This window comes from Oxyura jamaicensis, chromosome 7 (genome assembly GCF_011077185.1).
Source record: "Oxyura jamaicensis isolate SHBP4307 breed ruddy duck chromosome 7, BPBGC_Ojam_1.0, whole genome shotgun sequence".
Classification (NCBI taxonomy): Eukaryota; Metazoa; Chordata; class Aves; order Anseriformes; family Anatidae; genus Oxyura; species Oxyura jamaicensis.
The window spans coordinates 24,303,395-24,318,022 of record NC_048899.1 but is presented as its reverse complement, the minus strand read 5'-3'; the positions used below and the strand labels follow the sequence as shown (position 1 = coordinate 24,318,022).

The 14,628-nt window shown below is 39.8% G+C and overlaps 1 protein-coding gene across 2 annotated transcripts; it reads right to left on the bottom strand.

Annotated features, from left to right (window-relative positions):
* Positions 1 to 1,140: 1,140 nt before the first annotated feature.
* CCDC14 (coiled-coil domain containing 14) lies at positions 1,141 to 10,898 on the bottom strand. 2 transcript variants are annotated; one of them, XM_035330850.1, is made up of 13 exons: positions 10,831 to 10,898; positions 10,579 to 10,634; positions 9,846 to 9,921; positions 9,122 to 9,194; positions 8,887 to 9,027; positions 7,569 to 7,808; positions 7,384 to 7,478; positions 5,932 to 6,472; positions 5,321 to 5,462; positions 4,635 to 4,714; positions 3,988 to 4,206; positions 3,779 to 3,911; positions 1,141 to 2,468 (listed from the first exon to the last, which is right to left on the bottom strand). In XM_035330850.1, exons 1-13 carry the CDS (start codon positions 10,861 to 10,863, stop codon positions 1,502 to 1,504), a joined length of 2,796 nt encoding a protein of 931 aa, XP_035186741.1. In that variant the 5' UTR covers positions 10,864 to 10,898; the 3' UTR covers positions 1,141 to 1,501. The 2 variants fall into 2 exon arrangements, with proteins under 2 accessions (XP_035186741.1, XP_035186742.1); XM_035330851.1 differs by having other exon boundaries at positions 3,988 to 4,203.
* Positions 10,899 to 14,628: the final 3,730 nt, after the last annotated feature.

Genomic DNA, 14,628 nt, shown 5'->3' with positions numbered 1-14,628 from the left:
CCTGCTCCACCGTGGTCTCCTCCACAGGCTGCAGCGTGGAACCCTGCTCCACCGTGGTACTCCATGGGCTGCAGGGGGACAGCCTGCTTCACCATGGTCCTCACCACAGGCCGCAGGGGACTTCTGCTCCGGCGCCTGTAGCACCTCTCCTCCTCCTTCCTCACTGACCTTGGCGCCTGCAAGGCTGTTCCTCACTCCTCTCACTCTCCCAGCTGCTGTGTGGCGCAGCGTGTTTTTTTTTTTTTCCTGTCTTAAATCTGCTCTCACAGAGGCGCAAACACCATCACTTACTGGCTCAGTTCTGGTCAGCAGTGGGGCCCTTACCAAACATGGGGCAGCTTCTAGATCCTTCTCACAGAAGCCACCCCTATGGCCCCCTGCTACCAAAACCTTGCCACATAAACCCACTACATCCACTTATTCTTTCAAATACAATTCTCAAAAGTGAAAATTGAGTCTTACCAATAATGAGTGAAAAAGGGCTACTTCATGTGTTTTACGGGATCTACCATATACTGCAAAACCCATATGATGTCTGCATTTATTTGTTTATCCCAACACATTAGTTTTAACCACCCAACACTCCTGCAGAGCTGCTCTGTAGTTAGCTCTTCCTTGGCATTTACCTGTGGAACCTCTTGCCTGTTTATGGTACCTTGCAACTGATTTTCAGGGAAGAAAACAATTCAATACAGGAAAGTTTAAGCCTTTTGCCATTAAATTCCCATTAAAAAAATATATTAAAAAATACATGAAGAGAACTATCTAGTCAGGGTGGAAGATTATTATCATTATTATTATTAAGTTCAAAGCAGCTCCACTTTCATCAGTTAAATTCTCACTTAATTACTGAATTATATTGGATCTAAACCCAGCTTGGCTCAAAAACAATGCAGCTGAAAGAAGTCTTGCCCACCCATTTCTTTGATGATGACACTTTGCACTCCTTCACCGTAAACCACAAGGAGTTAACTTTTGAAAACTAAAAGTCAAAAACAAGGGAAATAACTATGCATCTTATTTTATACACGTCAAATTATTAAATCAAAAATTCTCTTAATTTTACCACATTTGCAGTTGACTTCAAATACATCTCTTAATACTGTTCCTTCTATTTCAGAAAAGCACAGAAAACAATGGTGTACTTTTATCATTTAATAGAAAAAAATACTGCCAACAGTGCATTAATTTATTAGTTACTAAAGGTTGTGCTAAGAATTAGGTTTTGCAGCTACAGGGTATAAACCTAAGTCATCAATTAAAAAAATAAAATAAAATGATTTTATACCAGTTATTTGAAGTTATACACATCAAGGGAAGCAGCACCATAATTTAATGAGGAACAAATTCCATTCATAATTTAAACAGCTGGGAACTCAATTCATACAAAAAATACAAATACTACTGTCAGTACCATACTTATTAATACACCTCAGAAAAAAAAAAAAGAAAAAAAAACTAAATTATCTGAACAAGCACATCCTATTTTGTTTCCTCATAATCATTGTTTCATAATGGTGTTTTGCAGAGTTCTTTGTAACCTAGCTATGTTGGCATCCAACGCTGCTAAGCCATTCTTAAAGTCCTCTTCATCTCGAGAAGTAAATGTTGAAAAAGAGGATGCACTCCATTCAGACTTCCCTGATATATCATCAAATGAAATAAAACTAGTATCAGTTACTTCATTGCCTCGTTTCTTAGAAAACTCCTTCTGAAATGGCATCAGAACACGTGGCTGAATTTGGCCTGGTTTGTCTGTAGAGTCTTTTGCAGCTCCACTTGGAGTGCCTTTTGGCTTCACTTGGACTTTGTCTCCTGGCTTCACCTTATCCTCTGTAACTTCAAGTGTGTTTTCCATAGTCTTTTTCACACTGTACCCAGAACTTAATTGATCCAGAATTTTTGGATCCTTTGACATTTCACATCTATTCTGCTGCGAAGAGTTTGACAGCTCACAGTTGAACTCTAACATCTTACAAGCCCCTCTAGTATGGTGTACTCCATCAGTTCTCCCAGAGAATACCTGTTTTTTTGAGGCACTGCTAGTCAGTGGAATGTAAACAGTCTCATCCAACTTGTTTAGTTCATCTATTAAAGTCCCAGAATCACTAACTGTTTCTGCATCTTGCTTCAGTAAGGTTGGCAATATTCTGGAAGCTGATGTTCTTTCTTCTGAGAATATATGGTTTATATTATTTTCTTCAGCAGCAAACTTTTCATAGGCTAGATTTAGCATTTGCAATTCTCTGTTCTTATTTGAAAATTGAAGTTCTGTATCTGTCAAAATATGATCCATTTCTAATTTTTTAAGGTAAGTCATTACTGAAGTACTCCCAGGAAATGGATCAGGCTGCATCTGTTTCTCATAGTCTTCCAAAAGGGACTTTGAGAGACCTTTTTCAGATCTGGGTTTAATGTTGTCTGCTGTGAGGTCTGACAGAAGTTTGGCCATACTGCCCTGCAAAGTTCTGTTAAGATAAGATAAATGCATCAGGTTAACTATATTTTTGGCAACTATTTTTCAAAAACTTTTATATAAAAATGAAAACATTTATCAGATGACAGCAAAATTACAATTCTTTCTACATGAAGTGTCATAAAATACTAATATAAATATGAATCAATTCCAGGTTTCTTCAATTTCATTCTTCACCTCAGAGAAATGTGCCTAGCACAACACACTGGTTATTCAGACTATTCCTGATCTACCTGCTTTGAGTACTACAAAGTAAACAGATGTCAAGAAACTACTATAAAGTATATAGAAACAACTATCAAAATCAGAGGAAGTTTTTCCAAACTATTCTATTGCTTCTAAGAAAGAAAATAATCAATTTTTCTAACTTTGTTTTCTGTATCAAAAAATGAACACTTAATCCTAACGTATATATATAACCCAGCATATTATTGCATGTTTATATAAATAAGACATCATTATACTACCATCTGGTGGTCAGTATTTAACAGCTACAGAAAGGCATAATAAATCTGAATGTCTACTGAAGATAGAAATAATGATTAAAAACACTCCACCATTTCAATTAATATCAACTAAAAACAAGACAGAAGACAGTTTATCTTCCTCTGCACATCATGTCCACACAAATTTTATGTACACACGCCACTCTGGATGTTTAAAAAAAAAATGTGAGCCTCTCTGCTTGTCACCAGATTCATAGAACACAATGATGAAATAAATTCACACTAACATTTAAAAAAAAGGTGAGTAATGCAACGTTCCTTCAGGGGACTTAAGAGTTCCTACCCTCATCCTTAATTATAATTTAAGCATAGTCTAATTCAAGTGTATGTACAACTAAATGAGGGACTGCTCATTCCCACAAGAAGAGCTTGCTGTGGGAGACTTGAATACTGATCTTTCTGCCAGTTCTTTTCGTAAGAATTTGATTTCTGATTTTCTAAGGGGAAAGAGAAATCCCTCTCCTCAATTCAGATTGAAAGTTAACTTCCTAATTCAAGGGAAGTATCAGTAGGTTTTCAGGTCCGTGCACTTCCCAAGCAGCTCCTTACTTGCAGTCTGCTACAGGAATTAAGACTTGACACAAGTTACATCAGGTAGCATTGCACTTCCAAACAGGATTAATGTCATGGAACAAGACAACTCTGTTTTATTAAAGTTATAGCACTATGGTAGCAAACAGTATGCACCAAGAAAGGCTTCAGCCTACCTCAGAGATAATGATGTATTACTAAAGATTACAATAACTTAAGTATGGAGGAAAAAAAAAAGACCAAAATAACACTTAGCCAACAGTACCTGGTTAACTCACGTAGTCTGTTAACTTCTGCATCACGCTGGCGTAATGTTATGCCCAAAATCTTATTTTCCTTCTCAGAAGCTTCCAGGTTAAACTGAAGGCTCTTCACATTTGCTAATGCTTCCTCCACCTCTAAAATACCAAGAAGAATTTAGCTATTTTTTCAAATTTTAAAACACCAAATGAAGAACCATTTCAAAACACTTACCGAGCTTGAGCTTGGTGGAATGAATATCATATTGCTGTTTGTTTTCAAGCAATTCATTTTCTTTATCTTGAATATCTCTTACAAGATGTTTATTTTCTTCCTTCTGATTTTCTATTATTTTAAGTAGCTCTTCATTTTTAGCCTGCAGCGACTCGAGGCCTTTCAGTGATTCTTGCAATTGAGTCTGGAGCATCATATTCAAGGACTGCAAAGAAACTACTACCAAAAGTAAAATATATGAAGTTAAGTGTCTTGTGTGGTACAGTTTGGACTTATACGCTGAACTAAGATTTTAAGTGTTTGTAATTTTGGTTACAGCTAAAATATTTTTTTGGAGGCAGGGAGATAAACTGCATGCTTTCTTCTTAGTTAATTGTCACTCTCATTTTAAGAGAACATAAGGTAAAATAATCTGTTCTGGAGCTGAACCCTTCCTGTCCCTGGAACCTAAACAGGCACAACAATCCATACAAATGCAGTTGAGTGACTAGATCCTCAACGCTTAGTTCAGATGTCACTAAAGGCCGGATTATCTGTATCTGTAAAAAGTATCTGTAAAGTATCTGTATCTTTATTATGTGTATCTCTCTAAACAAAGCCTTAACAAAAATGCCCCTAATAAACATCATTATCTATTAGTACTTTACATTCATAGTTGCAGCTCTGTCCAGATGTCTTCTCATTTCTCTCTCGTTCCCCGAGTTGCTGGTTTAATATTCTCAGTCTCCTAAATGTGAATTGTGAAAAGTGCATATTCAGGAAGTTCAAAATAAGTAAGTCCAAAACCAACACATTTTAAAGTAGTTTGGTAAGAATAAAGTGTCACAATATTTTAGAAATATGAGAAAGTTTTATTAATGTGTTTTTCTTGCATTCCAATCCTTCTTCAACACAAAAGACCCTTTACAAATTCTGGTAAACGTATTTCCCTCTGCTCTGAAGTGAAGTGTTACCCAGTTATGTAACAGAAAGCTCCTCTGAAATGAGCTTTATTTCTACATTTAAGAATGCACTACAAAAGGAATAAAGAGCAAACTAGTTATGTTAATGCTGTAGTTTTCAGACAAGATGATACGCTGATCCCACCGAGACAAAGTCCCAGTCGTGCCACAACTGATGCTAATAAAACACTGGTATTAACTGACATCTTGCTTCAGTGGCTATGCATTAATTAAAACAAAGCCTTACCAACACACTTTGTAATATAGACAAAGATGAAAGGGCTACAACACTTAGAACACAACAATGCTAAAACGTACAATTTAGAACAGTTCAATTAATGATATTTCAGGTGTTTTTGCAGTAAATACAGAATCACCAAACAGTTACTAACCTACGCAGCTGCGCATTTTCACTTCTGAGAGGCTGTAACGCTAGCGCTATTTCGGTTTGTACATTCGTACTTCCCACTACAGCTGGGAGCAATGATATGCAGTCTTCTATTTCATTCATCAACCTTAACATCTCTGAATCATCTGCAGAAGGTGGGGAAAAAGAAACAGAAAAACCTGTAATGGGACAGTCAAACTGATGCAATAGAGTCTAATCTACATTTAAAGAAAATCTGATTTATTCTGACAACCTATCTTTATTTATTTAAAATTTTAAAGCTTGACTACGAGAACTACACTTTTGGATCTTGATAAATCCTGACTAACATTGGCGGGATTGCTGTTGCAATCTGTCTACACCGCTCTCTTTCTGAGGGGAATACACTGTATATGAAATAAGAATTATATTTATCCTAGCTGTTTTAACAATGGTGTTAAAATACTCCAAAAAATAACTTAATTCTTCTCCACAGTGAAACATGAAGGACTTGAAGTTGTGGAAAACCAATCCGAGATGTCACACATCTTCCTGAAAATGAAATGCCTGCTCATTTTATGCAGTTTTTCTGTTATTTTCATATAATCACTCTACAACAAAATGAGTGTGTCCTACCTTGACCTGTTATCAGCGCTCGGAGCTCTCCCAAGAGATATTTCACTGTCTTAACTTTACGGGCTGTTTTTTCTGGGCTTTCTTGTCTCTGTTTTAGATCTTTCCTTACAAAACTTCTCTGGCAACTTGTATCTCTCACTGGAGCTACATCAAGTACATTCAAGTCGTCTTCTTCACTGAGTGCTTCAAAAGTGTCCTCCTCCCTGTTCGTTGAGGCATTTTGTGTTGCTAGACAATGACGACATTGCTTCTGATCACTCCTGCCATTTGTCATTTCATGCGATTGTAACAGGGACAGGTGAGCTTGTATGCATCTTATCAGGTCTGCTTCTTTACGCTGCTGCTCATGAGTTGGGGTCATCTCTCTGCCAACAGATGATGGCATGAATGTAGGCACCGTAGAGTTATGTGATGCACCTGATGCTACACAGGGAAGAGCGCTGGCAGACTGCGTTTGTGGAGTAGAATTAGAAACTACAGGTAAAGCCACAGTTCCTCTCATCTGTGCCACATATTCATTGCCACTGCTTACAGGAACATCCTGAATGAAGAAAATTCATATTGAACAGAAAATTAACTTTGAGCTTTTTCAAATGTTTAAAACACAACAACAACAAAAAACTTGTCTCACTCACTGTAGTCTTGATCATTCTTTGCATTTTATAAAAATAACTCCATCTCCAACTCCTTAATTGCATAAATTTTCCAGCATACTCTGAATAATTCACATGTAAATCTAGTTTACGTTATCTTTACCTTAAATACTAGAGATAACATAAAACACAGTCATTCTCAGCTGTTGTGTTACCTTTCAATATTTTAAGTTGACGAATTTTTCAAGAGTCAGGGTTAGCACTAACTGTACATGGATTGCCTGCAGATGGAAGGTAAGTCTACAGTCTTACAGTCTCAAGGTGCAAGCCTTTTACACTTCCTAAGATGGCAGTTGGTACTCTCCATTAGTTTTATTTTATGCCCTAAAACACACAAGCCTTTTAACATATGGCTCTAAGATACAACACAGTATCTCAAGAAATACGCAACTTGATCATTGGTGGGAAAAAGGTATATACCAGAAGATTTCTTTACACAGGAATTGTTTAGTGACCCTAATGCGTGTGACTGAGAATATATATAATTATTAACACTAATGAATAATTCCCTGCACTTTTCATGCTTGCTGTATATTACAGAATTCACCACAGCGAAACAAACAGCCATTTATAACGCCTCCAATTTCATTCATCAGTGTCTATGTGTAAAACATTTTAAATAGCACTATTTCCTGTCATTATTTATTCTGTTCATCAGTATAGGTTGAAATATGTACATTTTTTTCTTAAGGAAAAAAAAATGTAAACCCAATAAAAACCCCACAAATAAATGTATAAATAAATAGTTATTGGTCAATTAAAAACACTCATTAATAGTTCAAATCAAACTTTTACTTACTGATTGCGTAGATAAGGGATTAGCTGCACACTGCAGGGACAGATCTGCTGTGGAGGTTGGTAATCGATAATTAAAAGCTGTAACATTTTGATATCCTGAAGGAAAACAATGGTGTCATAGATCAGGGCAACTCTGGACAGAAGTCAGAGTAAAATACCAAGCCCTACATTAATAGTTCTACTAACCATTATCTGAGGTAGGAAAAGGAGTTACAGTAGGAATTTGGCTACTGCTCTGCGGTGGCTGGCCAGTTACCAGAGACATCTGAGTTTGCACATGTTCACACAGTTTCTGATGCATCACAGGAGACTGTTGACTGCAAGGCATATGAATTGGCTGAACCAGCTGATTCTGTTGTGCACCAGAAAGTTCTTTCTCTGTAGATGGTGTGGTAGATGAGGCAAGTTTCTTGTTTGATATTTGCACTGAAGGAAAAGATCAAAAAACTCAGTTGAAGTTGAAGATCTTGACCTACACAAATGCATTGTGTGATCAGAAACACTGGTAGGTGCTTCTGACATATAAAAGATCTTATGGCCTAAGATCCTAGTCAGCTTTTAAGGAGCAGCAAATTAATTCACCTTATTTTTTTCCCCAGATACAGCAAACTAACCTAGTTGGACAGACTGCTGTCCTTGAAAGAAGCAAAGAGTTTTAATCCTATATAAAGTTCTAAAACGCTACTCGTAACATCTCTGCTAAGCTATTTCCTAAACCTTTAGGCTACTGGAAATAACCCATACCAAGCACTCTCCAAATATAATTTTCTCATGTTGGGTATAATTAAAAATACATATTCTTCCAGTGCTGGAAAGACATGAACTAGGTGCCCATCTTCTATAATTGACAAGAGTCATTCTGCTATATACCAAATTCACAGGTCCTGCCTGTCTACTGGATTAGAAATCATACAAAATAAATGGAGTGGAGAGAGGAAGAAATGCTAATAAAAACACGAATTACTTCAAATAACAGTGACTCAGACTAGAGCACTTCGTCTTGCTATCCATTCCAGTGCTCTGGATCCTTAACCATTTGAGTTATTATAACATATTCCAATACTTTCCTGTTTCTAGAAACTGATCTATAAGAAAAGCATAGCTAGATGACTAACTCCTGGACAATTTATAGCTCTGTATCCTAAACAGATCTGTATCCTAATCACAGTAACACTTCACTCTCCAAGAGAAATGCGGCATGGATATTATCATATTATCATCCTGCTTTGTATTTCCTAATGGCTAAACTCTTATGACGCTGGTATCTGTAAACCCACCTAACTTTCTTTTTTCTACATGAAGCTCAAACATCCGGGAGTTTCAGTAATTGCTGAAGCATTTAAGGTTTCCAAAGCTAATGAGTAATGTCTATATCCTTTGCAGATCTAGCCCTGGATCAACCTACAATAAAATACAATTATCTGAAGCCTTATTATAACTCAAGAGGTTCAGGAGTCTCTCATTATTGTTTGAGAAAAAAGCAAGCCCCAGAAAATCTGCTTACCAATTTCTTTTTGGACGTGTGCAGCAGTAATAGTCTTTTTCAGCCCATTCTTATTGGATGTACTTGCTTTTGTTAGCAAAGGCTTGGAAGTAAATTTAACAGAAGTTGTTTTCCCAGGTTGTTTATGGTTAGTCTTCCTTCCTATTATTATTTGAAACAAAAGCTGGTCAACAAAACAAATCAAAACAGTATTATAAAAACTAAGAACGTAACTTAAATTTTCATTAGGTACAACCTGTAGCCTCATTTTGTAAGATATTCTTCAGTAAAGTTGCACAATGGTCAAGTCCGTTATGAATAGTATCAACCTGCACAAAGAATACTGCGGTCAGAAAATTAGTATCAGTAAAACAGGACACCATTGTAGAGAAAACTGTTCACCACTATTACCTGAAAAAAAACAACAAATGATCATCAGCAAAAATTCTTGATTTCCCATGTATTACTCTACAATTATATAAAAATTAGCAAACATGCAATTTTTGAAGAAAGCTTATGTTGTTGCATGCGTGTCCTTTTGTTGGATTACATGTTTGGTTAATTGCAGGCATGTGGGTTTTTTATTGCTATTTCCAGGTACAGTTAAGCTATTATCTACAGCATATTTTTCATTTGGAAATAACTGACTCAGCACTGCACAGAAAACATTGCTGCAGCATGCAACTTACTCCTTCTGGCACAAAATCTGGCTATGGTTCTGGCAGCATAAGCAGCATAATTATGTTCCTAAATATATGTTGTGACTTAATAAACTCTGTAAATAGTCAAAATGCACACAAAGCCAACTTGCATGCATCTGCAACATGCAGTACAGACCCTCTTGCTGGCTTTGCAGGAGCTATTTCTAGTCGAGATGCAGTAGTAGCTAAATTAGTGTGTTGAGGTATTTTTTCCAGGTATTCCAGCTTCCATTCTCTCTAGATAACATAGATGACTGTATTAAAAAGTCACTCGACTACCTGGTCATCAGAATCAGTGGAATAGAGAGAGTATCCAGCCTCCACATCAGGATGACATTCTTTTCTTAATCCAAACCTGAAAGAGTTAAATTCACTGTTCATATTACCTCCTTAGCATACAAAGTAAAAAGTTACTTTTATTCAGTAACAGCAAACTAAAAATTCTTTTGTCAACAATTTTTTTTTGCCCACAGAGGCTGTGGATGCCTCATCCCTGGAGGTGTTCAAGACCAGGTTGGATGAGGGCCTGAGCAACCTGATGTAGCGGGTGGCATCCATGCCTCTGGCAGGGGGTTGGAACTGGGTGGTCTTTGAGCTCCCTTCCAGCCCATGCCATTCAATATGATATGTACATATATATAATATATACACACAATACATACAATATATGAACAAATATCTTTCTCTTTTTGCAAACTCTACTGCTGCAGCATAAGCGTTGAACAACTTACGTGCAAGGTGAATTTAGTCTTAACGCTTATGTGAGATTAGTAACTATATGGATTCAGTCTCTCATAAATATAATGCACAGAGTTAAGGCCATATTCCCCAGGCAAGCTTTCTGCTCAGGTTGGGTCTGTGTGCCCACAGGCTGCTCAGGACCTGGTCGCACTGCACCTTTATTGATGTACACGCAGGATTTCTGGCTGGGTGACGGGTACAGCAGGTACAGGGCCCCCAGGTGCTCACGCACACACCCAAGCTCGGACACCAACCCTGATTCCAGCCTTACCGTTTCCTTCCACCCGGTACCTTCGCCGCTCCCGCGTGCCTCCCAGCGGACAGCGCCTGTACGGAAACGTGCTTTCATTTTCACCGAACACCTCCACAGCGGGGAAGGGCTGCCCGAAAGCAGCGCTCCCCGCAGGCCCCTCAGCAGGACGCCCCCTCCCTCCCTCCCTCCCGCCCACCCTCCCTGAGGGTCCCGAGCCCCGGGACGGGACGGGACGGGACGGGACGGGACGGCCCCAGCTCCCGCCCGCACCTTGCAGGGCCGCGCAGCGCCCGCCCTCGCCATGGCCCCGGCCCCTACCCCGGCCGTTAGCCGAGGGGCGGGGCCTAAGGAGCGTTAGCCCCGCCCCGCCCGGCCGCTGCTCGAGCGCGGGAAGGAGGGAGGGCGGGCCTGTGCGGGGAGGGCCTGCGCGGGGATTGGCGGAGACGGGCATAGGAGGAGCCAATGAGAATGCGGCGGCGGCCGTTGGGGTGTGGCCGTGCCGCGGGCCCGCCTCTGCCCAAGGGCTTGACGGCCCCGCCACGCAGCCTCCCTCAGAACCGCCGGCGGCGGGCTGAGGGTTGGGGGGAGGTTCATACAGGCGGGGGTGCCCCTCGGGGCGGCCGCTGGGCCTTTAGGGCTGCTTTGGTAGCACGTCCAAAGGGTGGGGGCTGTGTGTGCCCACAAAACACCCCGAAACGGGCTTTAAGGGGAGTGCAGCGCCCACTGAAGGAAAAGTGCCTCATAAAAGTGACTTACGGCCTCAGCTCGGCCTCAGCAGCACAAATCTTAAGCGGGGTTGTGGAAAGTGAAAGGGAACCGCAGACGTTTGGCATTTGCTTTCCAGATAGTGCCAAATCTTCCCTTAAAACACCCCTGTATCTAGGCCGTAAAGGGCAGACAGCGCCTCAGCCAGGTTTCACAAAGGCTAATGTTGGTGTTCCGCATATATTCAGTTTTGTTAACTGAATAAACAGACCTGGAAACAGCATAGAAAGCAATTACACTTACTCAGGCTGAAAATGTAATTACAGTACTGTGTTATTTAGAGTACTGTAGCAGAAGTGCATATTCAACATCTGTGCTCTCCCAACGTGTACATTGTTACCAGGTATTTCTACATTTGCACTGAAACTGTGCTGAACTGAGTAAAACCGTGTTGTGAAATTAGCTATCCTGTCAAAAAAAAAAGAAAAAAAGTTTTCTGGAAGGATTTTGGGACAGCTTCATTATTATTATTTTGCTTTGAAAATGTTAAAATAGGAAGATCACTATAAGAAGAAAACACCTGAAGTCCTCTTCAAATTTTGCTGAAGTAAAGAATATAAACCAGCAAAATGGAAGAAGATTAAAAGAACTCGAACAGACATGGCAACTACCAAACCAGTGCCAGAAACTGGTATACTTTTTTCTTTAGGGTGTTTATGGAACTTCATGGGTGATTCCTCATTGAACTGATGAACATGAGTGTGGCGATTAAAATAATCACAGAATCACAGAATGGCCGAGGTTGGAAGGGGCCTCTGAAGATCACCTAGCCCGACCCCCCTGCCAAACAGGATCACCGCGAGCGCGTTGCACAAGATGGTGGCATCCAGGCAGGTTTTGAGTATCTCCAGAGAAGGAGACTCCACAACCTCTCCGGGCAACCTGTGTTGGGTCACCCTCACAGTGAAGAAGTGCCCCCTCATATTCAGCAAGAACCTCCTGTTCTCTAGTTTGTGCCCATTGCCTCTCATCCTGTTGCTGGGCACAACTGAAAAGAGACCAGCTCCACGCTCTCGACATCCTCCCCTCAGATATTTATACGCGTTGATGAGGTCTCCCCTCAGTCTTCTCTTTTCCAGGCTAAACAGGCCCAGTTCTCTCAGCCTGTCCTGGCATGACAAGTGCTCCAGGCCTGTAATCATCTTAGTAGCCCTCCTCTGGACTCGCTGAAGTAGTTCTGTGTCCCACTTGTACTGGGGAGCCCAGAACTGGACACAACACTCCAGGTGCGGCCTCACCAGGCCTCACAAGCTTTGTGTTGTCAGCGAACATGCTGAGGGTGCACTCTATTCCTTCGTCCTGGTTGTTGATGACTAAATTGAACAACGCTCGACCCAGTACTGACCCCTGGGAGACACCGCTAGCTACAAGGCCTCGAACTAGATTCTGCGGCACCAAGCACAACTCTGTGAGCATTGACATCGAGCCAATTGCCAATCCACCTCACCGTCCTCTCATCTAGGCTGCACTTCCCGAGCTTGTTTATGAGGGCGTTATGGGAGACAGTGTCAAAAGCCTTGCTGAAGCATCGTCTTTGTTTTGACATACTATTTGAAGACAAATACAATTCCATTTTTCGTCATCAAAAGAAAAAATAATACAGAAGGATCTCAAGGACTAAAGCATTTCAGAATTACGGATGAAATAGTAAAATTGCCTTATAAATAAAAATGCAACTGCAAATACGAGAAAATTTCATAAAAAGTTTAAAAAGTTAAACAGTTTTCATGAGGTCAAAGACTTCCAGGAGATAAATCTTAAAGAAAAAATACAAGCTGACATGAGGCTCAGGGTAAGACTACAAGAGTTGGTAGCAATGTCTTCCGAGCCTGGGTAAGGTATCAGAAGAAGTAGCTACTATTTCTGTCACTGACTTCCTTCATTGAAGCAATTAATATCTCTCGACCTGTCTGAGTGTTATTGTAAAATTAGGATAAGAAATACTTTATCCTTCATCTTACATACTGAAATACTTCAATGTCTTGTTCTGCATTCATACATAATATTATATTGCTGTTCATGCTTATGATCAAGCTCTCTTTCAGACAGAAAATTTTCATTCCATTTTCATTCCATTAAGCCAAGTATGTGTTAAGGCATCATTAATTACCTCCATTCTCCTCAGAGCTTCTTGGCAATTTTGGGGGTAAACAATGAAGAGGAAAAGTGCACAGAACTGTATTGCTCTCTACTGATATGAAAATATATATATATATACATATATGTATACATATATACACTTTTATGTATACTTATATATATATGATATATATATATGATATATATATATGATATATATATATGATATATATATATAGATATTGCTGATTTCCCTAAACATCTGGGGGACTCCTCTTTATAGGATGTCTGACAGAGAATGCCAGCCCAAGATGCAATATTTATATTTCCCAAATTTATTCTGGAGCTGTAAATATTTTTTATTGTGGAGCTTCAATGTCCTATACTTTCTGAGAAAGGGAGTATAAATAGATTGCCTTGGAGGGGGGGGAAGTTACATCGTACCTCTGTCTTTTTAGGAAAGAAAGCATTGCCATTGGATGCAGCACTGAGGACCTGAGATCCTTGGGCCAAAGTCATATATGGCAGGTCACTTAGCGGTGAGTCTATAAAGTAGCCTCAAATTCAGAACTGCAAGACCTGACTTTGGGCAGTCTCCCACTCGGTGGGATCCTCAGTTAGATTCCCTCTGCAATACGTGGATAGAATTGGATGCTGCAACACGGGGCATGCAGAAAGCCCTGTCAGCTGGCCAAAAGGATGTTTCTGATGAGAACATTCAGCTGTTTGTTGAGCAGAGAGCCCGGTTTAGGTTTTCTACCCAGAACGGTCAGCAGGGCTGGATGAATGGCTGAATGTCCTGGGTTCGTTTTTCAGGGGAGTATACCCCCAGGCATTTGGAAGAAATTGTGTAGGTCTCCAATTTCAAAACAGGTTTTAGAGTAATCTGCAAAATGTTCTAGGAGATTTTCAGTCAGTGTTAATGAAAGATGTGCTTTAGTTTAATCACACTTACTGAAAGCTGAAGCAGGAGCTGCTGTATGGAAGAGCCGTGGCCTGTGTGTTTCACAAGGCCTGACAGCAAACTTTGATTTTGTGAGGTCTTTGGAACGAATGAGTGTACTATCCATGAATTTGTTCCCTCCTAATAAATAAATACAATGAGAAAAGAAAAAGAAAAAAAAAGAAAAGAAAAGAAAAGAAAAGAAAAGAAAAAAAGAAAAAAGAAGAGAAAAGAAAAGGGAAGGGAAGGGGAGGGGAGGGGAGAGGAGAGGAGTGGAGAGG

Excerpts from the sequence above, each read along its gene's own strand:
- CCDC14 (XM_035330850.1), bottom strand. The coding sequence starts at position 10,863 with ATGGCGAGGGCGGGCGCTGCGCGGCCCTGCAAG. Across the intron at positions 3,912-3,987 it reads TTCCACCAAGCTCAAGCTCG|AGGTGGAGGAAGCATTAGCA; the intron begins GTAAGTGTTTTG and ends TTGGTATTTTAG. Across the intron at positions 2,469-3,778 it reads AGACTACGTGAGTTAACCAG|AACTTTGCAGGGCAGTATGG; the intron begins GTACTGTTGGCT and ends TTATCTTAACAG.